At 39.7% G+C, this 19,322-nt stretch overlaps 3 protein-coding genes across 3 annotated transcripts in view; 1 reads left to right on the forward strand and 2 right to left on the reverse strand.

Moving 5' to 3' along the window:
• LOC144666486 (uncharacterized) overlaps positions 1 to 1,721 on the reverse strand; it is a 3,806-nt gene extending 2,085 nt beyond the window's left edge. The window contains exon 1 of the mRNA XM_078527914.1: positions 1 to 1,721. This exon is cut by the window's left edge and continues 1,685 nt beyond it. Coding sequence (XP_078384040.1) covers positions 1 to 1,720 — 1,720 coding nt within the window. The 5' untranslated portion in view covers position 1,721.
• Positions 1 to 9,164, forward strand: part of LOC144666095 (cartilage intermediate layer protein 1-like) — a 20,379-nt gene extending 11,215 nt beyond the window's left edge. Inside the window, exons 10-11 of the mRNA XM_078527442.1 lie at positions 6,421 to 8,479; positions 8,909 to 9,164. Of these exons, the coding sequence (XP_078383568.1) occupies positions 6,421 to 8,479; positions 8,909 to 8,912 (2,063 nt within the window). The 3' untranslated portion in view covers positions 8,913 to 9,164. The remainder of the gene's footprint in view (positions 1 to 6,420; positions 8,480 to 8,908) is intronic.
• On the reverse strand, positions 3,014 to 5,810 carry LOC144666585 (uncharacterized). The gene is made up of 2 exons (XM_078527992.1): positions 5,533 to 5,810; positions 3,014 to 5,405 (listed from the first exon to the last, which is right to left on the reverse strand). Exon 2 carries the CDS (start codon positions 5,015 to 5,017, stop codon positions 3,017 to 3,019), a length of 2,001 nt encoding a protein of 666 aa, XP_078384118.1. The 5' UTR covers positions 5,018 to 5,405; positions 5,533 to 5,810; the 3' UTR covers positions 3,014 to 3,016.
• Positions 9,165 to 19,322: the final 10,158 nt, after the last annotated feature.

The following is a 19,322-nucleotide window of genomic DNA, read 5'->3' on the forward strand; positions in this document are numbered from 1 at the left end:
GCAGTCCTGCATCGACAAACGGGTCGAGGCGATAAAGGGAGCTGGTCTTTGTTACTTCGTTCTTTCTTCTCTGGAGAGGCGTCCGTTCATGATCAGGTTCATCATGGCTTGCTTGGTCGAGCTTCTTTAACTCGTTCTCAAAGCTTTGAGACTGTGTGAAAAGAATTATTGATTGCTCTGCTTCTTCTAGCTCTTGAACTGTAAGTGAGGAGCACTCAATGATAAGCTTGCTAGATTTATCGTTAACGTTAGTGGAGAGGCCATGATGTGCGTTGATTCTCCTAAGCCTTCTCTCCTGGAGAATGGACTTCACTCTCAAGAATACTGCAACGGCTTTCTTTAAGCGATACCAGTCGGAGAAATACTGGAATAGCTTCGTTACGGTGGATGTAGGTGAGGGGTCTGTGACTGTTGTTACACAGGCATTTACTCGTTTCTTGACTTCTGGATCTTCGATAGAAATTTCGCCTAGTGACGGCGGTTGTTCGGGCCAATCCTTTTCGGGCTGCCATAGAAAGTTTGGTCCCCTCAGCCAACGTTGTTGTTCGCTCAGTGCTTTACCATCTAATCCGCGAGAGGCATCATCGGCAGGATTCTCCTTTGTTTCTACGTACTTCCATTGACTGGGCTCTGAGAGGTTACGGATCGTCTGGACTCGGTTGGCGACGAAAACTTGAAAACGTTTCTGATCGTTGCTGATATAACGCAGCACGGTTACAGAGTCGGTGTGATATTGGATGGTGTCGATGGGTTCATCGAGTTCCTTCTTAAGGATTTCTCCAAGGCGAACGGAGACGGTGGCGGCAGTCAGCTCCAGGCGTGGAATTGTCACCGCTTTGATTGGCGCGAGACGAGCTTTTCCCATTAGGAAAGAGCAGTGTATGCGATCTTCTTTGTCGCAAAGACGTAGGTATGCCACCGAGCCATAGCCTATAGAGCTTGCGTCGGAAAATATGTGTACTTGTCTGGACTTCACTTCTCCAAAGTCTGTTGGCTTCACGCAACGAGGGACAAGTATGCGTTCGAGCAAGGGCAGCTCACTTCTCCATTTTTCCCAACGGATTCGGTAGGGTTCAGGGAGTTCGTCGTCCCATCCAAGCTTTTCCTCTTTACACAGGTCTTGAAGCAACTTCTTAGCATTCAGTGCGAATGGAGCGGCGAATCCTAGGGGATCGTAGATTGAAGATACGATGGAAAGTATTCCTCTTCTCGTTAGCGGTTTATCTTTGATAGTGATGCGAAATCTGAAGGTGTCGGACTCGACACACCACTGTACACCAAGAGCACGTTCAATGGGCAGTTCATCGTAACTTAGGTCTAACGTTTTCACTTCTTTGGAACGTTCTTCTTCGGGAATGGACTCGAGGACACTCCGTCGGTTGCAGATGAACTTAGTGAGACGAAATCCGCCTTTTGCGCATGCCTGACGCAAATTGTAGATCTGTTTCTTGGCTTTATCTTCTGTGCTTACAGAACGGAGACAGTCGTCTACGTAAAAGTTTCGGAGCATCGTACTTGCAACAGCACCTCCGTATTCTTCTTCATTATCGTTCGCTGTCTTTCGCAGGGCGTAATTAGAACAGCTCGGTGAGGAAACGGCTCCGAAGGGGTGAACGGTCATTCGGTACTCTTCAAGCGGAGCTGTTAAGTCTCCGTTCGGCCACCATAGGAAACGTAAGAAGTCACGTTGCTCTGCGGGAACAAGTACTTGGTAAAACATGGCTTCGATATCAGCCATAAAGGCCACTGACTCTTGTCGAAAGCGAGTTAGGACGCCAACCAGTGAATTTGTGAGATCGGGTCCTTGTAGTAGTTGGTCGTTAAGGGACGTTCCAGCAAACTTGGCGCTGCAATCGAAAACCACTCTAATTTTGCCAGGCTTTTTAGGATGATACACGCCATGATGAGGAATGTACCACGCCTTACCAGGATCTGTCTTAAAGGTATCTTGAGGGACCTTCTCTGCGTAACCTTTACTGATTATTTCGTTGATAAAGGCTATGTAGTCGTTCCGGTATTGGTGATTCTGGATCATTTTCTTTCTTTGCCAGAGTGCTCGTTTGACGGCTTGTTGACGGTTGTTCGGTAGGTCCACTTCAGATTGCCGGAATGGGAGAGGGATTTCATAGTGACCTTCTGTGAGCCGGATACCTTTGGATACTTCGGTAAGAAATCTTCTATCTTCATGAGAATGGCCCAGTTCCTCTGGAAGGTTGTTCGAGGCGTTTTCGCTGAAGTCCAGCTCGAACATCTTCAACAATGATTTGGGGGTGATAATTTCTTTTATGCTTTCAATTTCTTTAACTGTTATTCTGTTTACGGTAACTTTGTTTGTAGATGGCTCGGAGGACAAATGAAGTGGACCGCTGACCGTCCAGCCATGCTTCAGTTGTAGGGCGAAAGGACCATCACCTTTGTTGGGAACCACGCGAAGCGGGATTAGTGCGTTTGGGCAGTTACTTCCGATTAGAATCCCGATTTCTAGTCCAGGATCAAAGGCTGGGATATGAGAAGCAATCTCCTTTAGATGGTCAATACGGCCGACGATTTCTGGAGTCGGGATCTGTTCGGTATCAGCTGGAATCTCTTGTCTTGTATACGTTCTTGGAAGTTCCACAGGATTCTTGCCGTCCAAGTCAGTCACAACAAGATCTTTAACAATGGCGCTGTCTACAAGACTCTGGCCATGCATCGTTCCTAATTGGATCTTCGTGGCGGTACTTCTGCCTGAAGTCGTGTCTTTAAGCTTTCAGTGAGAAAGCATCCTGCGCTTCCATTGTCATAGAATGCATAGGTCTTTACTGGCTTGTCGGCGCCTTTTTGAATCACTACAACCGGGAGAATGGTCTGAAGCAGGATATCGTTTTCAGGATTAAACTCTTCGGGGATGTCCACACGTGCGTTGTTTACCTTGAGCGGTTTGTTCTGATCGTTTCTGGTTGTTTCTTTATTAACGGCGCCACTTCCACTGTCAAGGGAGAAGCCTTCTATGTGAAGTAGAGTGGGGTGCGGTCTTTTACATTTCTTGCATGTTCTTTTCCTTTGGCAGTTTTTTCGACAGATGGTTTTTGCCGTAGCAACCGAAGCAAAGCGCTTTCTCCGATAAGAAAGACCTCCTTTCTTGTACAGACTTTTTCTTGAATGACTCACAGTCCTCCAAGTCGTGCGACTTTTCGCATAAGGGACATCTTCGTACGTTTACGTTTTGGTCTGACAACCCGGTCCCGTATGAAGACGGGGGCTTGGGGTGGCTATCCAAGCCGGTGGCGAAGCTTTCGACTTTATGCTTAAAAGGTGGGACTCTTTTATTTCTCTCCGGAGGTTCGTTCGTCCGTTGTTTTGCTTTATAAAGCGCTTCTTTGCCATAAACTGGATCATTTGCAGACTCAGCAGCGTATTCTAGGAATTCTACTAGTTCTGCGAAGCCTGCAACCTTGCCGTCTTTTCGTCTCGTTCTTACTACGTTTTCGCGCCACTTTGTTTGAAGAGCGAAGGGGAGTTTCTGCACTACTGCCTGCATGTTTGGAGGATGATTAAGGACAGCCAAGTGTGAGATAGTCTTCATAGCAGAATTACACTTGCTAAGAAAGATGTAAAAACTCTTCAGAGCGGGGCCATCGTCATACTTGATAATCGGCCAGTCGGTCAATCTTTTCATGTAGGCAGTGGAGACCTTGTAAGGATCACCATACTCTCTTTGAAGAAGGCGTCTGGCTTCTTTATAGCCTTCGTCTGGTTCCATATGGAGACAGCCGCTGACCAATTCCTTGGGCTCTCCTATGAGATGCTGGTCCAGGTAATAGAGGCTGTCTGCGTTGTTGGTAACTCTTGACTGGACGCGCGTATCAAAGGCCATCAAAAACGTTTTGAACTCCATAGGGTCCCCTCTGAACTTTCGTACTTCGGGTTCTGGTAGGGCAATTGCAGTTGCTAACTGATTTTGGGAGGCTACCATTCCCTGTATTTGCTCGTGCTGGAATTTGAAAATTTCTTTTAGCATTTCGTCCTCCATATGCTGCGTGACATCTTCTTTCTTTGTGTCAGCGGGGAAGGCACGATAATAGGAATCGGGTTTCTCTAGGTTGTGCGGTGAGAGTTCTCTTTCTTCACGTTTCGTTTTGATAGGAGAATTGCCAGGTAACATTGGCTGTTCCTGTTTGCGGCCAGTGGTGGGTGGTGGTAACGCAAGAAATAAATCGCGAGTTTCGTCATCTTCTTCCGGTAAATTCAGTTTTTGTTCCCTTTCCATTTCTTCGAATGCTCGTTCTCTGGCTTTGGCTTTGGCGATTTCGAGATCGATTTGTAATTGTTCTTCAGCGGCTTGAAGTTTGATTTTTTCGTTAAGCATGGAGCGTTCTGCCATTAATTCGGCGACTTTGGCCTTTTCTTTCATGCGAGCTGATTGCAGAGAGCGTGACGACCGTGACGAACGCGATGAGCGTGACTTGGATGACCTCTTATCCGATAATCGTTCGATATGATCGCTAATCCTTGCTTCACACTCAAGGATCCAATTAGTGACTTCCTTTCGATACTTGAAAATGTCATTTTCCTTTTCATCAAAATAGCGATATGCGATTTCTTTTTCTTCCGGTGTGGGTAGCTCCTCAAAATAGAAATTGTGGGCGTCATGGAATTGTTGACATAAACTGTCCAATTGATTAAGTTCAGTTTTGACGAAATCCAGGTTTCTCCGGTCGGTCATTAATTTGTTGATGTCGGTTCGTTTGCGGGAAACCGCCGTTAATGCATTCGTTCGTTTTTGTTTTAGCCGACGAATTTTTTCTTCTTCGCCCTTTTCCGTTAATTTCCGAATCCTTTGAGATTCTTCATTTGGATCGTTTTCGAGGTTTTCGGCGTTTTTGTCTTCTTCTTCGTTTTCTAGAGTTTCGGGGTTTTCTTCTTCGATAGCTTGAAGGCTCGTGAGTTCTAATTGTTCATCGCTATTTCGGAGCGTGACGACGTCACCTTCACTCAGTGTTCCTTTGTCTGAGCACGTGGCTCCGTTCGTTGCCATTTCGAATTCGGACGTTTTCGTTTGCAATTCAGACGAACCAAGAGTTTGGACGTTGCGTTGAATGGCACGCACTGAATTCACAAATCAAATCGAGAATTTTCGAAACGAATATGAGCGTAGAACGTTACTCACAGGACGATCGTTAAATCCCACGTTAGAACAGAAAATTCTTGACGCGCTTTTAGACCATTTGCTACAATAATGATGCTCACGACGATAAGGATGTAAACAAAGTTTATTGAAGCGAAGCGATGAGACGTTAACAAACGAAGCGATGCGTAGCGAAGCGATGAGTAGATGTACAAAGTGATTCGGTAAAGCGGTACAAAGTGGTACTAAGCGATAAAAGCGATAGAAGCGGTAGAAGCGGTAGAAGCGGTTTCGAAAACTAAAAAGTAAATACAGCGAAAACTACAATTAGACTAACTAGAAACTACCTTAAACTGTGAAAACAAACTTCGGAACGATGCAAAACGACTTATAAAACGTTACATGCACAAAGTAAAAAGACTTACTTCTGTGTCCGCGTTAGGGATTTTACAGCGTTGACGTTGAGCCTTACTTTTGATCTTAACACGATGACACGTTGACTAGAACTGAAAAAGTTTCCTGAGCACGTTCGACAAAATGCTAGCTAATACAAAGGAAAATAGATTTCTTTGTTTGTAGATAATACGTAGGCAAGTATATCCGCGGCAAAAAACCACAAATGCTAAAGATAATAACGCAAAAGAAACTACAAAGGGATCGAAAGGAAATACGGAAAACCAGAAAATATTTGGCAGTAACACTAAATGTTCAATTTTCAAAAAGGAAGACACCGTATTTCATCGATGTTCCATAACAAAAACACGTATATCCTGCCACTGAGCATCCGAAAATCAGCATCATAAGACATTTTTAAGAAGAACCTAAAAACTTATCTTTTTAAAGAAGCCTATGACATTTAATTTTTATTTCTTATACACGTTTACTTTAAGTCCAGTTAAATAATCATGATATTTTTAGTTTTTAAATTTTTAACTTTTGAAACTTCACTCTCTGCATGTATAGATATTTTAGCTCAATAGATTAATTTAGTTAGGTATTTTTATATTTTATTTTTATATTTTAGCATAGTGATTGTAAAGCGCTATGAAAGATTAGCTAAATAGCGCTATAGAAATGATTGTTATTATTATTATTATTATTATTATTATTATTATTATTATTATTATTATTATTATTATTATTATTATTATTATTATTATTATTATATCGCTTTGTCAGACATCTTACAATTTTTTTCATATCAAGGTGAAATTGACAATGTTTACTTTAATTGTTGCCTTGGGCCCATCCAATACCATGCAGTAATTCCTTACCTTCGTTTGTGTGTAACAAGAGTTCTTCTTTTTTTCCAGAGGAAGACGTAGACTCGTGTTCTCCAACACCCAATTCCAAAAACGTAACTCTTCCCGATGGCTGTGTAACAAGTGTCACAAACAGCAACATCGTAGACATAGGCGAATGTAAGCCTGTCGCCTGCTTGAAAAATGACTCCACATTTAACTCTTCGTGTCAGGATCCAACTTCCTGTTGTGGACCGAGTGATTTCACAAATGTTTTGGTTGATTGTGGTGGTATCATATCGTTTAACATTTCTACAGTAACACACTGTTCTTGTGGCGAATGTACTGAAAAGGTTGCAATCATACAAGGCGTCGTTGTTGGAGGTCCAGAAGAAGAACCCATGAGATATGGTGATTTGATTTATGGCGGTGAAGTTGTTTCCTATACAGATGGAAAAGGAAAATTTTCCCTCACATTCCCAGGAAAAGTGATGAGAGCAATAGTCACTTTCAAGGATTCCTATTATAAAGAATTCGAAGAAAGGAGCAAGATATTCGTTATAAATGAGGGTAGCAGAGACTTTCACAAGATCAAACTAAAGAGAATACCACCCCCAATCGTGTTCAATGCTTCAGAACCTTTTGACATCCCTTTGGGAAGTGATCCAACCGCAGACAGTTTTGCCGATCTTGAACTCCAAGAAGAATCATTCCTTACAGAGGACGGTTCTGTTTTTCGAGGGAATGCTAAAGCTGCGATCAGTGTTACCGATCCTCGCAACCTTTCAGATGTCCTAGCTGCTCCTGGAGATTTTACCACGACAGATGAAGAAGGAGAGGCAGAAATCTTAGAAACTTACGGTATGGTAAAGATGAACTTTGAAGACAACAACGGAAAACAGTTAGCCTTGTCTAAACCGGTAAAGGTGTACCTTGATCCTGAGAAACTCAACTTAACTGTTCAGAATGGCAGTGATGTTCCTCTTAAACTCTATTGGCTCGACAAGAAAACGGAACGTTGGAGAGAGGTTGGTGACTTCCGGCTTGAGGATGGAAGTAAACAAAGAAGAAAGCGGTCCGATAGAATCTTCTTTGTTGGAACAGTGACACCGGCAATAGCAAGGGAACAATTCAATTTTGATTCTCCGACCACACAAGTTGCAGTCAGAATGACAACAGACCCATATCCCCGTACTTCCGGGACTGAAAGTGTTGTAGTGAGAGTTATTCGACAGGAGGGTATGGTCTACAGAGGTTACTTTGAAGGAACTACGACAACAGAGGGTTCAGTTTGTATTCCAATATGGCGTGATAGAACATGTCACATCCAAGCTGAAACCAATGGCCAATACATGATGCCGACGAGAATAGGTGATCTTCCAACAAACATCGGAGCTCAACCAAGACAAGAGGTCGATGACAACACTGGTGCAACAATTCAGTGGATTGAGTTTACGAGTATACTTAATGAAAACAGCGCTGAAGCCTCGCCAGTGTATCACCATTCAGATTATGGGGTGTGTCAATCGTCTAACACTCGTCCAGAAGGATCTCAGTTTACTTTTCAAGAGCCACCAAACGGACCTGCAGATTTCTCCATTTTAACTGATATTAACAGAGATTTTTGGGTTCCCCTGGGCTGCTTTATTAAAATCAAGGTGAACGACGAAAATGCAATATTTGCTGCAGAGAGTTACAAGGAGGATGACCAGAACGAAGATGGAAAGATTGGTCTGCATATCCGAATGTCAAGAACTGTTACTGCAGGAGGAAGTAATATTGTGTGTCTTCAGTTCAGCTGCCCCGAAGACGACGCGTACACGTATGTCAAGATCGCGCCGCTGACCAAAATATGCACTTTTCAAAGCGTCCATCCAGATTTGTCTAGGGTACAGCATCCAAATTGTCCTGCTGAATTCACTAGACCCGTCTGCCCAGACCAACCACCCACTATCCAGGGTCAAGAAAGGTGGCTGTGGATACCCAAGAGTAGCGCCGCCCAGAGTACTTACAGAACGTTTAGTGGTAGGCTAAGAGGTGAGGCCAGATGCCTTGTCGGTGATCAGGATTATACGGGAACATTAGCTAACACTGTAACGGATGCTGGATATACTCTGGAATATGATTGCAGGTAAAAATGTTTTTTTTTTTTTTTTGCTTCCTTCAGTAATAATTGCCCATCAACAATTGGCGACTGGAGCGAACCGGGTACATCCAAGGCCGGTTTAAGCTTTCTAATCTTTTTTGGCTTGATTCAGTTGCTGTCGTTTTTTTTTTTTTTTCACCTTATACCGCACAAGAGAGCCTGCTCAAAGGCTAAAAAGAATTTTGCCGTGCAAATGCTCGGGAAAAGGCCAAGTATTTTTTGATGGCATTTAGCCTTTAAAACACATGAAGAGTTTCAAGCTAGTCAAGGCTGATTCCAAGTTTTACAGACTTCTATTCGCAGGTTTTTATGTTTTTATGTTATGTGATGTGATCTCACATAACAAACAATAATTATAAGCCACAAAAACTTCACTACAAAGCACCTTTTGCTTTCTTTGTTTTTGCTTTACAGCTGAATCAACCCACACGTTTAAAGTTTTGAACAATGGCATTCTGGTGTTATTGCACTCATCGGAGTGAGAAACACAACATGGAAGAAGTTTGTTTCGAGTTTACTTTGATGTGCATTCCGTAATCTTACGAGTGATTGATTGAATCTAGCCTTTTGCAGATCAAGTCCTTTTGTAAATTTTAAATCAATGTTTATGAACTTTAACAAAAAACTGTGAGATCGTGTCTTAATTAATGAAAATGTTTATGCCCGCGAATATTTTCAAAGCTGCTTCAATGCATGTTTTGATGACATCCCGCAGAAATGTTTTTTCTAATTATGTATTTTAATATATTTCAAGTAGTTCGAAAATCATATTTTCAACAATAGTTTAATCATAAGTAATGCTTTTGTGGTGTAAGATGCAATTTAAACACCAAGTCGTCGACTGTAAGAGAAATGCTAACATTTCCCATAGCTTTTGGATCTACTGGGAACGCAACGTCTTGTAAATTAAACTTTGGTTTTAACATCATGAAATCAAGCGGCTTATTAAACAACACCATTTTAATCTAAAAGTGAGTACGTTAGATAAAACGGCATTATTAGCAACAACAGTAAGGGCCTGATTACATGGCGAATTTCAGCCCTGGCTAAAATTTCAGCCCGGTTTGCCGGGCTAGAATTTTTTTGCGATTACATGGCGAATTTCAGCCCGGGCTGAACACTTTTAAAACTGAAATGATTATCGTGGCCGCCATTTTCTTTAGCTGAACACCACCACTGCGCATCAGTAAACTCAATTTCAGCCCGGGCTAAAATTGAAAACGCGATTACATGAGGTTATTCAACCCTTTTGCCTGGGCTGAGAATTCCAGTCCGGTTTCAAAAACCGGGCTGGAAATTTCAGCCCGGGCTGCAATTCGGCCCGGGATGAAACTTTCTTCATGTAATCGCAAATGACTTTTTAAGAAGATTTGTTCTGGAAGCCGAGCTGAATACTCAGCAGCCCGGAAACCGGGCTGAAATTTCAGCCCAGGTCTGGCTACCTAATTTGATTAGGAGAATGGCCAGCTGGTCCCTTTTATTTAAGGAAACCTCTGCCACGTACCCAGGCGTCACTACGGCTCCCTGCCCCCCCCCCCCCCTCCCCCTCCTTTAATTACTGCTGATCAGCCGACGAGCGCCTGGGAACGTGGAAAGAGAAACCTACTGCCATATTCTAAAAACTAGATGTTTTTGTACTCGCCATGATCATGAATTTTTAAGTATGCTGCCGCAGGAGTCAGTGATCACTATCTAAACTTCACTTGCATTTTAATGCGCGGCGGAATCCCGGTTTTTCCGTCAAAACTCCAAGGGAAATAAAAATTGGTTCCAGAAATCGAAAGTTCGAAAATTAGGAGTTTAAAGTGGACTGTTTGACTGAGTGAAGCCATGAATTCAAATATAAGCATCTCGAATAAGGAAATTGACTTTTGATTCGAGTTATCGGGAGTTTCAGCGAGAAGTTCACCCAAAAATCGGGATTCCATTTAGTTGTAGACAGTAGAGTCGAGTTGACGATAAAAAGACAAAAAAGTACCGGCTGCAAGAAAAAACGACTTAATTTCCAAAACTATCATTCAAGCAAATTTTAATGAGCAAGCAGTATATTGTGATATAACATTTTTAGAGTAGTAAAACCGAGACAGAAACAATTACTGTAATGCAACCTCGTTCATTGCTCACAGTAAACTCGTACCTGGCTATCTCATTAGAAACCTACATATGGGGAAGCACTAAAAAAAGATGCAAAAACTTTAGAAAATTGGTATGAAAATTTTAAACTTTTTGCGCGAATTCTCAGTTAATCGCTAGATAATTTCGTTAGGTTGACTGACGACAGCTATAAGAGCACAGTAACAACCTTCAACTGGTCAAATGACGGAGATAAATGTTACGTGAAAGTAAAAGTCTCTGGACGAAGATCTGTGTTCAAAGCTGAGAGTTACAGTGCAGACAAGAAAGACCTGTTTGGATACAGCACTGATATAACAAGACCTACACTAGATGACCCTGAAGCGTCGGCTACCTGCCTCGAGTATAAATGTAGCGAAATCTTGGCTAACGGATCTTTTTCTGAAAATACACACATTGTAATAAAACCAATTTTGGGAGATTGCACACTTTTGAGCACGGGAAACGATTTAGATTATTATCAGAGCCAGTGTCCATATTCTTTGCCGCCTCAGCAAGGTGTAAATCGTTCCATATGCGATGTGCCATTGCCATCCTTTCTTCTCCCTGTTCCTGGGTTGTATAACAGTCGACTATATTACCCGTGGGGGCAAACAGAGAGTAGCTGTAGGACAGGGGATCCTAGGCTGGGATTTCTGTTTTCTGGGATGTTTTCCAGAGGCTATGCACTACATTATAACTGCACTTGAATAAGGGGGTGTAGGTTGGATTAACTTTTAAACTGATAAATAACAAAGCGGTGATTAATTTTGCTGTATCACTGATCAAGCAGTCTTGATCGGTAGTAAGTCCCCCGATACAACTTATTGTCCATGTAAATATTTCAGTTAAAATATCATTAATTTGGCCAGTGCCTCAATTTCTAATTTTGACCAAATCTGATCAGTTTTTAGGTGGAAATTTAATGAAAATTGTGTATCTTCTGTTACCATCGAGGCAGCTATTGACTGGAAAATAATGTTTTTATGTCAGTATATAGTCCAAATGTGAACTTACAGTTAGCAGATGGCATTTATAACCTCACACTCTAAGCTTTCAAACCTCCACGTAGCCTAGCCAGCTTACAGCTAGCTAAGTGGCTTATTGTAGCTTTAAAGTTTTTTGGATAGACATTAATCAGCTATTTAACAAACAGGGACGCACCTATCGTCAACTCCTCGGATGCATTTCTGTTGAGCGTGCCATGAATTAGTCCCCTCTACTAACTATGATGATAGCTAAGTTGTAAATACATATACAGCTCTTTGTCAGTGTAACTATTTTTACAGTAACTAAGCATAGGTAAGAAAGCCGCGAAGTGTCTAATTTGTGAAATAATTGATGGGATGATAAAAATTCCATGGATTGCCAAATTAGGCGACATTGTACACCTTGTCCAATTTGCAGTGAAAGGACATTTTTGACTTCAATCGCGCATTGGACTGGAAGTTGTTTTATTTCGTGTTAGTTCTATTGATCACGGAACCATGTGCTTTCCAAGTTAGGGAATGCTTCAGTAGGCAGTATTACGATAGTAAGTAATAGAGCGGTTTTCACTTGAGTGTTAAAAACAATTTGCGTTTACTTTGGTTTTGCATTACTACGCTTAGTGATCGATTTAAAAATCACGCGCCACTTTCTCAGCCAATCAGAAAAAAAAAAACAATCGTGTCTCGCTCGCGCACGTTTTCCCGCTCTTCAAGAATTTGCTTCGAGATTTGATTGGTTCACTGGATTGTCTGTGTCCTTTCTGATTAGCCAGAGCAATTAATCTGCTTTTCGCTTTACGACACTCAATTGAAAACTGCTCTAACCACTCTGCTTTTGTTTAGTACTTTATCACTTTGCTTATCATTTAGATGTAAAATGGAGTTTTGTACTGTTGAATAATATGAGACATTACTTGCGAATTTGAAGATCAGTTAATTGTGGCGGAATTCCCCGAATCCGGCGCGACTTTCAGGGATATAACCCCTTGTAAACGCTCGCATTGCATAAGATATTTGCAAAGAGCCTCATGTAACGTTTCTATATATTGTTTTTTATAATCATAAATAAAATTACACTTTTTTGCTACTTAGCCTGTATTTTTTTTACAATTATGAACGAGATGGGTGCAAGACCATTTTAAGAACACAGCCCTCCTTAACCTTCGACTGGTCATAACATTTCATTTTATCCGGTTGCAATTAACATTTTTTCTTTTCCTTTCCTTAACTTACCCTCACCCCCCCCCCCCTTTATATGGAGAAGTGACAGGGAGGAGGGATGAAGTAGGCTTGTTAAGAACTAAATTGAAGATCAAGAAGAAGTCTTATTGGAGAGAAAAGGCTTAAAAGGGAGGGAATCCTTATAATCCAAGGCCATGTTGTCCGTGATAATACAACGGTATTAGACTGTGACAACAACTGGAATCTTCTTCTATACAAAGAGGCTTATTATATCAAACGCCTAGCACCTTCCCTAAACAATGGACTAAAATCCAGCAGAGAACTCTATCTATTCTCCTGAGTAAACTTATTGTTTTCGTCTCCTCACTCACAGTATTTAATATCTAGTTTGTATTTTAATTTTATTAGTCTGACGATGGTATAGCTTATACCGAAATATTGCAATCTATTTATCAAGATTTTCATTTGTGGTCTGAATTGTTGGACACAATCAACTTATTCGGGTTATTCTTCGTCCAGGTTGTGCGAAAGGTGATTAACACTAACCTAGGATTAAAATTTGATCGAAGTTTTAATTTCTCTTGTGTAAGAGATCTTTTCATTGCTAATATTTGTGGAGTTCAAGATTGGTTTATATCAAAGCTGGCCTAGGAGACAGAAAATATAACCAGAAAACCCCAAATAAACCAAAATCAAATTTCATGCTAATCCAGGATTAGGTTAATCATTCTTTGAACAATTGGGCCGCATGGTTAGGCCATTTCAGAGTTACCGTTTGCCTCTGTTTCAAAACGAGTCTACGTGCGTAACCATTCAAATGAAAATGAGTTTGATTTGCATGAAAATGGGCCTGTAGGTAAAACTCATTTTCATATGAATGGTTTCGTACATAGACTCCTTTTGAAACAGAGGGCCAAGGGTAACACTTGTACGCCATTGTCGAGTTCTTTGCAAAGATAGATCAAACTGATCGCATAGCAGTGAAAAAGGAAAAATTGGTACAAACTTGCAGAATTTATTTTGTTGACAAAGCTCTACAGAGATTCGTGTGGTGCCTCTGATTAGATGATGTTTCAGTGCCCTCTGAACAATGCGAATCGTGCAGTACTGGGTATCCGCACTGTATCGCACAGCTAGTCAAGATACTTAAGGTAGCGTGCAAGCCCGGACAATGTCTGTTATTATTTGTCCGACATTATTTTATGTGACACACCATCTTTTTGTAAAACAATGAAAGATTCTGTTTTGTGGTCAAGTTTTAGTTGCTGTACTTCAGGGCCACGGCTCGATTGCATAAAGCAACTTTAAGATTAAGTAGGATTTTCTTCAACCATTCTTTGCGTTCCCGAACGTCCTCTTGAGCACTATTATGGATAAATTAGCAGAAAGTGGATTTAAGATTATAGGAAACCAACCTCTCTTGAGGAAACACAATACCGGTTCGAAAAAATTCCTTCCTTTTCACAACGCCTGAACGTTCAAATTAGTAATTTAAGTCGTTTTTTAACATACAGTAAAAACTGACCCGCGTATAAGAACAAGTGGATTAAGAACACCCAGGCCTGATTTTAGGAAATAAAGTACCATTTATATAAGAACACATTCAGCCTGAAAAATGAAAGTTGTTCTTATATGGAAAAATATCAAAGATCAACACTACTTTTCATTGCACACATAATAGTTTCACCCCAATTACAGTACAGTATTGCCTTGATTTATCAATTTTATTAAAATTAAAATACAATTGTGTGCCTATATATTGATTTCATCTATTGGTAGCCTAGTATGTTCCTTATTTTAAGAAACTTTTTTTAAGAACACTTAAGAACACTTACAGGCTGATTTTGCAGATTATAACCCTTTATATAAGAACCAAATCAGCCTGAACCGCCAAAATAGGTGTTCTTATACGCGGGTTTTTACTGTAGTGAAAGGCAAAAACATTCTTAAAAATATTACCTTCGAAGCGTTATCCGCGCAGACTGTCATACTGATGATGATGTTTTTTTAAATTTTATTGAATTTTTAAATTGTTGCTATTGTAGTGAATTTTGTTACTTTATTAACATTTTTAGGATATCTTTTTACGTCTATTTTTAAATTTTAATTTGTACACGACCCCACAAGCTTTTAGCTTTAAACGTTCTACCGTAGTTAAATAAAAGTTTTATGTTTTGAAAACAATTCACCTCAATTTATGATATTATGACTTGTGTACATAAAAGCTTAGAGCATGTAGAAGATTTCAGAGTGTTGTTATGTAGATAGGCTATTGACATTTTAACTGAAATTATCTCATGGGAAAAACTTAGGAAAAAACAAAATTTGTATATTCTTATTTTATACTAGTTATGCAACGCTTTCGAGTGGTATACTATGGAATATCCCACGAGTCACTTGTATTTTCTCGGTATACACACGAGCCTTTAGGCGAGTGTGTATACGAAGAAAATACAAGTGACAAAACGCGTCACGTGGTACAAAATCGGACGACGGGTATCAGCGAATATACCCCGTCCGATTTGATATCCGTCGCCAGATTTTGTAGGCAGCACAAAACAAACGAATGAAGTCACCTTATACTCAATTCTAACTTTAAATGAAATCACCGAGTTAAAAAATCACGTAAACCAATCAACTTACATTTGTTTCAACCACAGTTACGCCGGGTTTATTACGTAGGTTTTTCCTATAAATTACTAGCGATAAAGCGCGTTGTAGAAATTAATCGGAGGGTTATAAAATAAATAAACCCCTTTCTGGCTTGCTGGCATATTGGAGGATAATGCCCTTGGCTGAAAGATTGTCCTCAAAATTTCACAGTTACCCTCGAAGCTTCGCTTCTCGGCCAAATGTTCATTTTTCGACAATCTTTCAGCCTCGGGCATTATCCTCCAATATACCAGCCGCCAGAAGGGGTTTATTTACTAAGTATACCACGAGAAAGTGTTGTGTAACTATTTTATACCATGCCATAGAAAATACGCTTACTAAATTTCATCGAGAATAACATCGCAGTGGACGATGGGAAGGTTGTTTGAATACCGTCAAATATACAACGGCTTTCCTTTATTCTGATTGGCTGTATTTTCTATGGCATGGTATAAAACCAGATACACCTAAGATTCAAGTTTGTATGAAGAGTACTCATCATAAATGTTGTTAATAAAGGATTTGTTTATTATTATTAAAATAAAAAATAAATAAAGTTATTATTATTATTATTATTATTATTATTATTATCACCATCATCATCATCATCATCACAGATGCTGATCGGCGTATATATTGGTATAAAACTATTTTTTTTGCACTGATGAGTAAGTGTTTATGGTTATGAACCGCCCAGGAGCCGTATTGCTGAAGGAATTTAACTTACCTGATATTTACAACAGTATTAAAAACGTTTGGGTAACAAGGTGTTGTGCTCGAAGACGCAGTTAGCTGAAACTAGTGAGGTCCACTACCAGTTTGGTGGCATTAAGTTTAAAAGGTGAAAACAACAACAATAGAAGCTACACGCAGCTATTACTCGCGCCATCTTAAACCCAGCGAATGCTTCGTGTGCTGTTGGATAACTTGAGTTTGAAGGTAAGCGACTGATGTTTTGTCAGAAGCTACTAATTTTGTGTGAGATCTTTGACAGTATTAACATATTTTACATATATCCTAGTAGCCTGTGTACAGCCGCCCCCTCCCTTATATCCTGGCGTCTGTGCTGCATATTCCGTTTATAATAATATCTCATCATTCAATAATTATAAACAGTCCTGACTGCTGCCAAAAATCAGATTTCAACACCATAACATTACATGGCATTACGTACGCTGTATTTAAACTAGAGAAAATATAAAATATAAAATCACCGGAAATGTTCTCATTTTGCAAACGAAGTTTCATGTCTAAGGGAAATTGCTTGAAAACCAAAAGCAGCAGTTGGCCGGTATAGAGCAGGATCGATGCTGTTGTAAAGGAACAACATCTTTGCAAGTATATTGAACTCAAAAAGTATTATATTTGTCTTCTATTTTATTAAAGAATTTAAAGCATATGCTATCATATAACTTGCACCAGAATAGAAAATGTGTTTCATTTTCAATTTCATTTGAATGGTAGAAAGAATTTGTAATAGAATTTGGATATTGTGTGTGAACTGAGTAATTTCAAGCAGGTATGTTTTTCATAATTCTGATTCAGGTTTCACTGGAAGGCGTATAAAGTAAAGCCTGGTTTTCACTAGCGACGCAAGCACAAAGGCAAGGATAACATGTATCCTTGCGCTTGTGCTTGCGTCGCTAGTGAAAACCAGGCTTTACTTTATACGCCGTCCAGTCAAACCTGAATCAGAATTACTTATTTCACCGTGAAAACGGCTTCGACGCAACGCACAAGCACAAGGGTCAAAATTTGTCCTTTTTGCGTGATTGCGCTTCGTGCTTGCGTCGCTAGTGAAAAACAAGCTTAAGTGCCGGTTGATTCTCGGGAAAAAAAGATACGGACACTTGGTCCAGTGCTTTCATAGTTACTAAAATGTTTCAAAACTTAACCCCTTCTGGAGTCTTTTGTTTTGAAATCATGCAATGAATAATATTTGGAGACGTAATAAGAAGGCCATTTTTCAGTCAGTGTTAGGCCCATAAGTGGACTCGCTTTCTGGATTTTTGTAACTGCTTCGTTTAATGACCTTTAGCAAAGTTTCAGCTTTAAAACAATACAAGGTATATTTAAAGGGGTTAAAAATAAAAAAGCTTTTTACCTTCTTCAATTAAGTACCTCATTTTGTTATTTTTTGAAAAGTTGATAAAAAAATGCGTTTACGTATTGCTGGAAATATTCGAAAACAAAATACAAAGGGAATTCAAAGAGTATTTCAATACGATAAATGTCGTGGCATTCGTGTGTTATGTTGGAGTGTGTCGAGCCAGCCGGCTTTCATCTCGTATTTATGACTGATCAAGTACTTTTTTAAAAACAAAGTTTTTTTTCCAGAAAGCTTCCAAAGAGTAAAGTCTGTTGTAGAAGGTCTTCTGAACCATCCGTGATTTTTTAATAGTTATTGTATACAAGAACAACAACAAAACTTTATTCTACACATCATATTATTCACAATGTTTTTCACCTCCCGCAATAAGCCTAGCTGACCTAGACTTACAAGGAGAGACTTAATGGAGACGCTTTTTTGTTTGGAGCCGATATTTGCCGCGGAAGCCGGAAGCGATTAGATCACGAAAGGTTTTCTTTTAATTTAGTTTTAATAAATGTTTCTTTTTGGGTTTTTGACGTTAGGTTTTTCTTCGAACTTACAACAGAAACAGCCAAGAGCTAGTTTCAACTTCAATACATTGAACTCGTTCAGAATAACAGTTGCTTGGATCATAATTATACTGGGTATCATTTGTGAAGTGATGCAAGACCAATTTTACGCCCTTTAGAGTAAGTGTTTTCGGCTATTAACCACGCAGGAGCCGTATTGCTGAAGGAAGTCCAACAAAAGGTTTGCAGCGAGTGTTCAAAGCTTCTCCGTAGGATAGTGTTGCTCGAAGACGCATTTAGCTTAAACCAGTGAGTTCCACTACCAATTTGGTGCCATTCAGTTCAAAAGGTGAGTTATCCTCGCTTTTTTACTTGGAATTGCGAAACGAGAAAAAAAAAAAACAAATAGCTACACACAGGTATTATCGGGGCCATCTTGAAACCCAGTGAGTGCTTCGTGAGCTTTTGCATAACTTGCTTTTTAATGGTGTTTTAGAAAGGTATTTTATAAGGTATTTCCACAGCTTTCACAGAAAATCGCTCGACTTAAAGCCAATGATATTTTTATTATTTTTCTTAACCTTCAAATAACAAAAAGGAAAAATAAAAAGAAAGAAATCAATTTGCAACGGATGGGAACTCTATCTCTTGGCCTTGCGGTCTGCTCTCGATCAGTCAGTTGATGACAATCAAAGTAAAGTGAGCTGAAGTTTGGAAAGTTTAACATCATTTGTATATATTAGCACAATCATTCGAATGTGACTGTGGTATTAGCAAACCTTTATTTTTTAGTTTGTTGTTTTCGATTCTTGTTTCATAATAACCTCTCCGAGTTTAGTGGCTTATACTGAACCACTTGGATTATATATATCCTGGCGCCTGTGCTGCATATTGCGTAATCTCGTCTTTTAATAAACAGTCCTGACTGCCGCCGAAGACCAGATTTCAACAACAACACCTTAGAAAGCTTTTTTATAAGGTATTTCCATAACATTACATGGCATTACCTATGCTGTATTTAAGAAAATACAAAATCATCAGAAATGTTATTATTTAACCAACGAAGTTTTTATGTCTAAGGGACATTGCTTGAAAAACAAAAACAGCCGTTGATCGACATACAGCATGAACAATGTTGTTTATAAAAAGGAACAAATTTTCTGCATTAATATCGTATCCATTAAAAATATTATATCTGTCTGTTATTTCATGAAGAATCTTAAACGTATGAAATTCTACCTTATTGACCATGCATTAACATGCATTTTGAATAAATGAAGGTCGTGTTCAAT

The sequence above is a fragment of the Oculina patagonica genome, chromosome 9, assembly GCF_052425735.1.
Source record: "Oculina patagonica isolate OP01 chromosome 9, crgOcupat, whole genome shotgun sequence".
Lineage (NCBI taxonomy): Eukaryota > Metazoa > Cnidaria > Anthozoa > Scleractinia > Oculinidae > Oculina > Oculina patagonica.